The sequence below is a fragment of the Pleurodeles waltl genome, chromosome 6, assembly GCF_031143425.1.
Source record: "Pleurodeles waltl isolate 20211129_DDA chromosome 6, aPleWal1.hap1.20221129, whole genome shotgun sequence".
NCBI lineage: Eukaryota > Metazoa > Chordata > Amphibia > Caudata > Salamandridae > Pleurodeles > Pleurodeles waltl.
The window spans coordinates 44,961,858-44,973,240 of NC_090445.1; the positions used below are offsets into that span (position 1 = coordinate 44,961,858).

Sequence of the window (11,383 nt, forward strand, 5' to 3'; positions counted from 1 at the left end):
AGGTCCATTGCCTATGTGGCTACGTTATACTACACTGACATCGTAAATAAATACAAGACCAGGAATAATTTGACTCCCAATTAGCCTATTACTATTATTATAATATAGCATTTGTACAGTGCTCTGTGGCCAGACTGGTATCCTAATGCTATTGTAAACCAATTTCAGTGGAGGGGGAGTAACCAGTAGACATCCAGAAGTTCATTATTTTGGAAACAGACCGGTTTTCAGGGCTTTCCTGAATTTCAAAAAATCTGTCTGCGTCCTCAGGGCGGCTGGGAGCTTGTTTCATACTTGAGCATCATCAATGGAAAAGGCTCGGCCATCTTGTGTTTTACGGAATCTAGGTACCTGCAGAAGGTTACCCGTGGCAGACCGCAGGTGTCTCTTGGGAGCATATTGTTTCAGTCTAAGTTGCAATAATATGAGACCTGCACATAGACTTAAAAAGAATCCGCTGTTCCCCGGGGAGCCAGTGATGTTCCCTAAGAGTATAGGAAGCAGAGGATCGTCGATGCTCCACGGAGGATGGCAGTACAGTAATCCAGCCGGCTGAGTATAACACCCCGTGCAATTAGTGATTTGGCATGCAGCAGCAGCACTGGGAAAAGTTTTCTAAGGCTGTGAAGTAATGCAAAACAGCCACCAGCCACTTTATTCACATGTTTCTCAAGAGAGAGCTGTGCATCGAAGGTAACAACCAAGGGCCAGATGTACCAAAGGATTTAACCTATTCTGTGTCTATGGGAAAAAGCTTTCGTACATATGGCCCCAAGTTACGCACAGCCTCCGAGGGGCACATCTCCACTTCTGTCGGAAAAGGCCAGAGGTTTTTGGGTCGCGGCAACTGAATCTTATTAGATGAGCAATAGAGAAACTCTGTTTTATCCCCATTTAATTTAAGTTCATCCATTTTACAATGTCGGTCATGCACCCCTGAAAGGAGGATACCGCATCCAGCTGATTTTTTATTAAAAAACAAAATCAATTGTGTATTATCAGCATAATTGATCACCTATATGTTATGCGCCTTTATCATAGAGATCAAGGACTGCATATAGATATTAAATATACCGGACTAAGTGCAGGTCCTTCAGGTACTTGATGATGGATGTTTCTGAAATCCAAGCGAAAAGGGGGCAAGGCCACCGCCTGGCAGCGATCCTGCAAATATGATTCTATCCATTTTAACACGGTACCACCAACACCCAAAGATCCTAATTTAGCCAGTAGGGTGTTGTGGTTGACTGTGTCAAATGCTGCCCACAGATCCAGCAATATTAACACCACGGACTGGTCATTGTCAACCAGTCGGCGCATCTCATCCATCGCGCCTAGGAAGGCTGTCTTGGTGCCATGACCAGGCTTAAAACTAAACTGTTCTTCCTCAATTAACGAGTGCACTTCCAAGTATTGGGATATGATCCTACTAACGTAGCTTTCCAATATCTTCACAGGATCAGAAGAATGGAATAGGTCTATAATTCCCCAGTAATCCCAGATCTGATGAAGGTTTCTTTTAGTTAGGGCATGACTATGGCCTTCTTCCACTTGCATGGCACCTGCCCTAAACTCAGAGATTGGTTACAGAGAAACCTCCAGGTGGTAAAAGCTCATCTGCCCATTTTTTCCACTGGCTAGCCAGCAGATAATCTAACAGCGAGCCCTACATGGTAGACACCGCAATACTGAGAAACATTTCTTCTGATATAGGATCAAAGCAATCAATCCGACAGTAAGATTTCCGGGCAAATCATCTCCATGACAGTCTTGGCTCGGGAGGCAACAGTCCCGGTGGTGTCTTTATAATAGGAAGGCTGTCCCTTCATAAAAGAACCATCAATGTCCTCTAGAATCTTTATAATGTTATCTTAGAAAAATACCGGCAATTCATTGCAACATTTCTGTGATGGGGCTGTTTCTTGTTTCAGACCTTGAGGGCTAGACAAGTCACAGAATATATCAAAGATGTTTTTTTGGACTATTTAAACAACTAAAATAGAGTTGGTATAAAATTCAGCCTTTTGCTTTTATAATGTCCTTTTTATGAGTATTCATAATAATCCGGGTAAGGTGACTTTCTATCTGTGGTGTAAATGTCTAGGAATGTTGATACTATGATCTATATTTCCGTCAATCTGGCCAGCTAAAACCACCATCTCACCCCAGAATCCCAATAACTTATCTATTTGTGACCGCAGCCATGTTGTGAAATGTTTCTATCAATTTTTGTGGAAGTTCTTTATTTTTTGAACTTGATTAGATGCGCACTCTTTGCTGTGATATGGTCACTGTGTGTTCTCTACTTCTCTCCACCACAGAAGAAGCTGGCTCCCGGTAAGGGGCGACTGATCGTGTGTGGTCACGGGACTATCAGTGGGGATGGGGTCTTCTGCCTGCTGAGTGATGACCATGGGGTGACCTGGCGCTACGGAGGCAGCCTGAAGAGCATCCCCTACAACCAACCCAAGAGGGCCCAGGACTTTAACCCTGATGAGTGCCAGGTGCTGCGTTTCTCTGTAGCTAAGTTTGCACTGTGTAAATCACATACATAAAACACTGAAACCTATAGGGCATGGGCCTACGACTGAGCATGGACTGGAGTGAACCCTTAATCTTCCTCCTCGGAATTGAACTTGCACTGGCACTGAGCGAGGCACTCTCTTAATTACCCACTGACACACAGACCAACTCATTGTTTTACTTAATCCACCAGTCATTCACTTTCTTACCATCCCACCCAAAGACTTACAGACTTGTATAATTGTTCTCATTCGCTTAGTAACTCACTCCTGCACTTACTTGCTCCACTGCATACTTACCCGTGGAGTCACTTCTCTTTTACTAATTTTTTTAATACAGTCTTCACTCGTTTTCCTTGCCCTCACTCTTTTATCATACACCCATCCGCTCACTCATGCATGAAGACACATTGGAGAGCTCAGTGTTATATCACTGTCAGGGTGGAGTGCCCTGTTGGCGCCCTTATTGCTGTAACGTCACCTCTCATCTTCCTTTACAGCCCTATGAGTTACCGGATGGGTCAGTGGTGATCAACGCCCGGAACCAGAATTTCTACCACTGTCACTGCCGCATTGTGGTGCAGAGCTTTGACGGCTGCGAGAGCCTCCTGCTGGAGCATGTCACCTTTGACGAGACCCTGGTGGACCCCGCTGTGGCTGCTGGCGCACTCTTCAAGAACGACATTGTCTTCTTCACCAACCCGGCCCACTACAGCAGTCGTAAGACGCGCAGCGCACTCAGGCCTCTGTGGGGGACCTCTCCATTAGTGGTGTAGCTCAGGTGTCCTGGGCCATAATGCTAGCACGTAAAAGTTCCGCCATAGCCCTTGTAGTCATAGCATCTTTACACGGGAGCAGAGCCTTGGTGCCACTGCACCTGCTGCAACTTTGACAGCTAGGTTCCTCCAGACCTGGAGAGAGGATGGAAGAGGAGGGTGAAGTCTGTTGGAGCCTCAGGTGTCCTCAGAGACATTGTGGCTGGAAGGTGCAGCTGTAAACCATCAAAGGACTTCATTAGTACAATATTCTTTCAGTAAGGAAATGGCACCATCCAAAAGGATGGCATTCCTGCTTTGGGCCGGATGTGGTACTGTAGAAGTTATCTCAGGAGACTAATGTATCTCCTCAGAGATGCATAAGCTAGTGAATGGTGTGTGTCCTAATCTGGTAGGAAGTCTCGACCTGCCATCCTGATGTGCTCAATGAAACCATTATCTTAATCTTTGTAAGTAGTACCTTTTTATAAGTGCCTAAAGACAATTAAGTTCTTTGAGTATGGGCATATGGACAGTGGCATGGAAAGGATGCCAAAGGCCCCAGTGCAAGAAAAGAAGTGCCCCCAAAACCCTGATGTGGTAGTGAGAAACATCTGTAAGTGAGGTGTGATGGCTCCGTTCCTTCCACTCTGCCTCACTTTTTAAAATGTTCATAGCTACTCTCCTAAAAATGAAATGAGGTGGACTGAATATAATTGTTAGGTCTGTCGTTAGCCAAGACCTTTTGATTTTACTAAAATGACATATAATATAATTCCTGCTGGTACTGGGATGTACCTTGCTCGGTATACAGTCGTGTTCCCATGCCCAGAGTACCCAGCGGCAGGCATCTGGTATCCTGGTTTCTGTGTGGCCAGTGTGGTGCATACATTGTGTGTACGAGTGAACTAGAGGGATGGAAGCTTATGGGTTCCATTTTGGAAGCCCCTGGCCTGCTCAGGTGCACAAGATGGAGGCGAGGATGTTTTCACAGGCAGTGGAAGAGTATTGCTGATAGTCCTGAAGCTGGAAAAAGGAAACACAGACACTGGAATGGGGTGAGAGAAGAAAGGGCTCCCTTTAGGAATTTGTTTAGGTGCTATTTCTTCAAGGCGCTGTTGCTCACGGTTGTTTGATAGATGGTGGGCGGTGAAGGGTGGGGACTTCAGTATCTGTTGTTCAGTGTGAAGGGTCCTTTAGTGGAGACCAGCCTTTTATTTCTCTCCTGATCCCTGTTCAGAATAGCAGTTACTGTCCAGGTGCAGAAAGTTCACAGCTCTTTGAGCCTCTGTTGTGTGTTCTGAATTGGAGATGATCTTGCAGTGAAGAGCATCACTCTCCCCAAAGACTGGCTGTGCCTGACAGCCTGAGAAGGACACATGAAACTGGGTCTGAGTACAGAGAATCCATATCCTCTGTCTGCTTTATCTACATTAAGGTAGGAGCTGCTGACCCTCTTGTTCCAGTCCAAAGTTCTCTTTGAGCATGGAAACATGTGCTCCACGCAGTACTCAGAGGACCACAGTGAACCAGAGACGGGGTCTGCTTGACAACTAGATTCTCAAAGGTAAGGGGACATGACCTGGAGTCTGACCAGGAAGGAATAGCTGTCTCCCTGTCCTGAAGCACCTGGGGGCTGACCTACCCTAGAATTAGAGGAAAGGAGAATGCCAACCCTGCAGGGCATGCTGACTGCCAGGGCTAACAGAAGCAGTGGACCCGGGAGCTGAGGGTCTGTCCACTGAGAGAGACTGGAGAGAGGGCCATCAGCATTCTCCCTGATTGGAACATTCTCTCTCCTGCCTGAAGCAGCTGTACTGTGGGACTGTAGAAGTGTGCTTGAGCAGGCTGCACCAATTGGACCCTGAAAGTATCCTGCATGGTGACACTAAAGTGAGGTGGCCCTAAACAGTCTACATTGCTGCTACTCTGAAGAAGTTGTACTGTGGCACTCTTGACGTGTCACAATGGACTGCGCTGTTGTGAACCTGCAAGTGGCCTGTACAGTGGCATTGTCCTGAAGTGTGCCTGAGTGGACTGCGCTGTTGTGACCCTGGGCATTTGTGCCCAAATTAAGCCATACCGCTACAAGTATGAAAGGGTGGCTGAAGTGGACTGCACACCTGTTATGGCTGACTGGACCTGTGCAGACCAAGCCGCTATCCTATCACCTCGAGTGGTGTCAGTGCAGCATAGCTATCTTGAGAAGTGCATTCTGACATGCAACCATACACAACTCGCCCTGTGTCTGGAGAGGGTCACGAATGACCGGAGACCCCCAGCGATGCCCGGGCTTGCCTGCCTACCATCCAGCCAGACTATGAACATCCTCCGGAGCTACTGTTTCCGCAGACAAGACCAGAGTGCCAACACACTCACAGCCGACACATCTTCCTCTAAGAGGAGGAAGTCCGCATACTGCAAGAGAAGAGGACTCTCATTGGTGAGATCTACCTACCAGGACTGAGTCTGCAAAACTGAGCGTACTAACTCTGAATGAGAAGGGTAGCACTGGAAACCTATTGTATCATAAGTCACACTTTAGGATACACCTTAGAAGAAGGTTGGGGAAGGTGGACATTGTACCCTGGATACAGTGTCCCACTCCAGTGCATATCCGTACCCTCATATTGAAGTGCGTGGTATTTTGTATTGGAGTGTATTTTAGTATTTCCTTTTTATAAAAGACAAGCACTTGGTTTGACAATCAGTTGTTGTTCTGTTGGGTGATTGTTGAGTTGTCAGTTTGATTCACTTCCACACTACCTGCATGAGAAGCCGGTCACCGCTTGCCCACACTGCCCTGAGAGTCAAGTCTAGAAAGGGTTGTCCTTGGTCCAGTTCACTGAGCAGTTGTTGGATGGGTCCCTGGGCACCACTAGCAAACCATCTCAACCACAAGGGTTGGGGCGCAGTACACCCTGTCTGCCCCGTGATCTCCCAAATAGGATCTGATCCTCTTGTATCTGTTTAACCTGAGAAATGCCCATTCTTGTTGAATACTTATACTTCTACTGCCATATTCAAAGTGGCTTTCTAGTATATGAGCTTGGTTCACCCTGTGCTCCCTGATCTGGGATCACATTATTGTACCATCATGACAAGCACACCCACTTATCTTGCATACAAGCTCACCATCTCTTGTGGCTTTCAGCCAGGCCACCATTAGACTTGAGATTAAAAAGTATACAAAAAGAAAAAAAAACAGGCCCTTTCCATTTATACACACAGGATCTGGAACAATTTTCTCCGTATTGATAATGACTGCCCCAATGCATGAAATGGTGGAAAACTCCCCTCTTTAAAGAACACTATATCATAATGCAGTTACAGTCCATTAGCTAGCTGCCTCTCCTATCACACGTTGATTTTATGTTCGCCTTTGGCCCTGTACAGCGCTCTGCTGCATTTTTGTCCAGGGTTACGCTATACACATACACATCATTTTTATGAACCAGATTAGCGAATTTATATAGCTATTAGTGCCCTGATGTGCAAGGAGCACCCCACACTCTGATTATTGTTTGTAGTGCTGGCATCTGTGATAAGTCCCATTCTTATGTTTATGATTGCTTTATATTCTGGGTGCATGTTTATGTGCCAGATGTAGCAGCGGGTTACCCACTTTTAAGTTCATAAGTGTCTGGGGAAGTTGGGTGTAGAGAGGGAGGAAAGAGGCAGATCTGCCAACCTTGGATGCTTTGGGTTCCGCTCATCCCTTGAATTACTTTTATTATAGGTTTTTAAGTACAAGACGTCAAGTAATACACACAGTATATTGCTGGTCAAGGTCTACAGACGTAGACTAAGTCCTCAGTGGCCAACAATGTGTGGGAGATCTCTTTAGCTATTCTATGCTTATCCAGTAGGTATAAAATGATCAGGTGTGGGTATACGTCTAATGGGCAATTACACTATTGCGTAACTATTCTAGTTTTGGGGTCGGAGGAGGAAAGGCAGGTGCCTCTGACACAGATAGGTTACCTGTGTCTGTCATAATGTCAGCAGCTGGCTGAAAGCATTGATGCACAAAAAGTGATGGGAGGAACGCTTGCAAATAGTCTAGCCTCTGGCAATCCATATGAGTAGCATTGCAAATCATGTTTTTTTGGCCACTGTACCTCTGTCTATAGAGGCCTGACATAGGCAAATCAATGCTGACCCTGCTCCTCATAGAAAGAGACTGTTCCAACCTGCCAGGCAAGGCCCCCACTAGCAGGGACCACATGCAACCCCTGACTGGTTTTGTCCCTATTAGGCCCTTCTTCCTGAGGTACAGCTTAGATCCTATGGCACAGAGAGCAAGGCCAGTACTGATGTGCATAGGGAAGCTTCTGTCTAGAGTGCCACATTGGACGAAAAATCAATGGATTGGAATGCTACCCAGAGCAATTGCATTGGTTTAGACTGTGTGCAAGCATTCCTACCCGCGCCCATTGTGTGTTCGAAACGCTTAGCAGTCATAGTCAAGTCTGGCATAGGCTGGCAGTAGGTTGCAGTTCCAGGTTCTTTGGCAGAAGTAGTAGTCTGGGTTTAGCTTTAGCCAGATTTTCACCTCTCACATGAGTTCGGTCTATGCCTGTGTACTTAATATTTGGCTTGGCAAGGAGTTTCAGACTTTTGCCTTTTGAACTGAGAATGTGAACCCTCTCATAATTTTTTTTTTTACTTTGGGGTACGACAATTTGTTGTGCTAATCTCAAACACAGTGACCTGTTTTGTGAGTATCATGAAAACCTGTAAATATTATGATCATTTTCCATGGGAGGGTGTGTGAACAATGCAGAGTGCCTCTAACATTGATCTCCTAGCTGTAGGTAGCCAGGGGAGGCCTTGTATGAGGGTGTCATGTATTCCTAGGAGAGATCTTGCTGTGGCCTTCTGAATTTTCGTAGTGTCTCTATGAGGGAGCATGAGGCCCATAGGCTGTGGTCATAGTCTATTTTGAGGTTATGAGGGCGAGAACAGCTTGTAGGCTTTGTTGGCATCCAAAGTATGGTAAGATAAGTTTTAGTGTTTTTATTGTGCAGGCGGTGTTCCTAGTAGCTTCACTGACCTCCATATTCAGAGATAGGTCTGAGTACAAGGGTTCCTCGGTTGCCTTGATATGGCTGTTGGGGCATCAAGTACTTGGCACCGTATGGCTGAAGTTTGAGGTTTGTGCCCCTTCTTGCATGATCTCATTTTCTGCAGTGTTGTGTTTTGGGTAGCTGTTTATCGTCCATGCACAGGAAATCCCTTGAATACATCAGAAAGCAGGAGACCACCCTCCCCCATGAATAACTGAATTATAATGGATTATCTGTGACCTGGCCCTGGCCAACCACTGAGCAGTGCTATGATGAGGGGTAATGTCAGAGCAGGTGTTGCACGGAGTTGGTCACCTGAGCACCATGTGAACTCAGCTTGCCTAAGCTGAGCATGCCATGCACAAGCACAGACATGGTACAGCTGACACTGGTCCTTACCGCCCCACTAAAGTTTCAGTAAAAGCCATTTTTTAGGTGTCTGGAGATCTTGGGAGCAAATGGAATGGAAAGTTGGAAGGAGGGGGGGAGGGAGGACTCTGCTAAGACAGTGTGCAGTCCCATGGTGCAAGATACTGACCAGGCTAGAGAATAGATGAGACAATGCTGGTACATAACACACTCATACTCAAAGTAATTAACAATACACACTCACACCACACACAGTACATACATGCTCAAACTGCACACACAACTCTCACACACACTCACGCAACACCCACAATGTCACACCAAATACACAGGTCATGCACACACACTCCGTCACTTACATACTTGGTAACCACTTGCATACAAAACAAGCACCCACATACAAAACATACTTTCAGAGTCACAATATAAGCAAACACTGATCACATTCACTTAGACAGTTGACAGGTAATCACCCTCTCATATGCACAGTCTCACACTCTGTTAAGTTTTCTACACACACTGCTCACTCTCACTATTAAAGACATTCTTTCCTACAGGCATGCATGCTCACACACATTCTGTAATATTGTGAGAAGGTCCTTATAGTGTCTGTGTGGTGAATTGCATCTTTAAAGGAGCAGTATCAACACATCTCTCTAAGAGTAGGAGCTGCTAAAGGTTCTTCAGCAGCCCACGGGATGCTTTTAAAAGGGCAGTACCAGCATTTTGTAACACAAGAGCGATATAAAAGAGGCGGTCCTGCAAGACCTCGGTCTGTGATTGGGGCAGGGGCATTGCTATAGGATTCAGTGTTGTGGGTCAGAGGGTTTGAAATATTTCCTACTGTACCTGAATGGACATTGTTTCTCCTCTCACCGCATTGTCTTGGTCCTTGGTCTCCCCAGGTGTGAACTTGACCCTGCGATGGAGCTTCTGCAATGGCAACTCATGGGTGAAGCAGACGTCCCAGATCTGGGCTGCTGCTAGCGGCTACTCCTCCATAACGACGCTGAACCACACCATTGACGATGAGCAGTACATCTATATCATCTATGAGAAGGGGCGAGTTGACATCACAGAATCCATATCCATAGCCAAAGTCAACATCTATGGGCTGTTATAACATCCCAAGGGCTCAGATGAGCTTCTCAGTGATAGTGGTAGCCATGGTGCAAACTCTGTGGATATGCTCTACTCTGCCATCGGTGAAGAGTGATACAGATAAATTGTGTGTGGGATTGACTATGCCATGATAGACCATTCCATGTACTTGAACATGGTGAACATCTGCAGCCACCGTGACCACCCAAGGGGGACTTGTTAACACCTGGTACCTTGATGCAGACACTCCAGAGACAACTCTAGAATACCTCTTTATAAACAAAAAGCATAATTAACGACAAACGATAAATTTGAGAATAAAATGTTGCCTGTTTTTTTTTCTTTTTTAGGGGGCTGGAGGACTGCTTATGAATTAACTTCACCCTGTTTTTTGTGCGGGAGATGATGTATCACACAGCACCCAATTAATGATAGTTCAGTTGATTTATATGCATGATGCAGAAATCTGGTCTGAGTTCCACCCGGGCTACTTTGCTTCCCCCTCAAAAACAAGCCTGGAGCTGTTAACTGGCAATGTTCATTGTACCTTGCTGATCATATGAGTCTGGAGGAAAGCGAGGACAATTCTCACGCACAAACACTAAACCCTCATGGTTATGGAAGACCATTGGAGCCAAACAGAGTTGGTCCTGATTGGGGCAACGCCAGATGGCTCTTGCCTAATTCGAAACAAAACTGGTCCTGATGGAGGTAACACAAGATGGTTCTTGCCTGAGCCAAAACAGAGCTAGTCCTGGTTGGTCTGGATAGTTTACCGGAGCTCTTTATCTAAAGCCTCTCACTGTAGTACTCGCCAGTATCCCAGTCTCTGCTGTACGAGCCTGAGAATCACTGTGTTTCATGAGTAAATGATCATACTCCATATTAATGCTATAGAAGGAGGGAGAAATATGTCTCCAGCTTCTTGTGTCACCACCCCCAACAGATGCACTTAAATAATCGTCGTCAGCCTGTCATTAAAAGTTAATTGAATTACTTACAGAACTTTTCTGTAGGCTGTATCAAGATCCCTCAAGCGTATTTAAAGATTTGGGCCAGAATGATGATCTATGGCCCACCTTACAAAGTCTGCACTGCTTTCTTAAAATTCAAATTATATCTGCTAGAATCTCACCAGCTAATTTTAAAGTATGCATTACTGGAGGAGTTCCCCATGTTTAGAGAGGTTACGAGTGGAATGACCAGATTAATGGATGCCAGATGCCTTCCTGGAGTTGTTGTACAACCTCATAGCTATCTTATGAGCGATTATTGATATCCTTTTCATGAAGACAAATTGAGACTGTGGGTCACCACTGTAGTCATCACACTCCATGGACCAGCAGCCGTGCTATGCATGTACTTGACCACAATTTAAGACAGAAGGCCCAAATATGGAGTTTAACATTTTGAAAAGGACATATTTGACAGCTGTTAGAAATAGGGTTTTTGGTTGGCAGTCAGGTTACCCCCTGTCCAAGCAAAAGCCCTCACTCTAGTCAGGGTAAGTCACACACAATCCAAGATTATCCTGTGCCCACCCTCTGGTAGCTTGGCACGAGCAGTC

The 11,383-nt window shown here is 45.8% G+C and overlaps 1 protein-coding gene across 1 annotated transcript; it reads left to right on the forward strand.

The window, feature by feature from the left end:
- Positions 1–1,670: 1,670 nt before the first annotated feature.
- Positions 1,671–10,099, forward strand: LOC138301474 (sialidase-1-like). Its single transcript, XM_069241986.1, has 4 exons — positions 1,671–1,735; positions 2,264–2,504; positions 3,023–3,242; positions 9,621–10,099. Exons 1-4 carry the CDS (start codon positions 1,671–1,673, stop codon positions 9,836–9,838), a joined length of 744 nt encoding a protein of 247 aa, XP_069098087.1. The 3' UTR covers positions 9,839–10,099.
- Positions 10,100–11,383: the final 1,284 nt, after the last annotated feature.

Bases quoted from the DNA above. Each gene is read 5' to 3' on its own strand.
- LOC138301474 (XM_069241986.1), top strand. From the start codon at position 1,671: ATGGTAGACACCGCAATACTGAGAAACATTTCTTCTGATATAGGATCA. The intron at 2,505-3,022 runs GTGCTGCGTTTC...CTTCCTTTACAG, and splicing joins TTAACCCTGATGAGTGCCAG to CCCTATGAGTTACCGGATGG. The intron at 3,243-9,620 runs GTAAGACGCGCA...TGGTCTCCCCAG, and splicing joins CCCGGCCCACTACAGCAGTC to GTGTGAACTTGACCCTGCGA.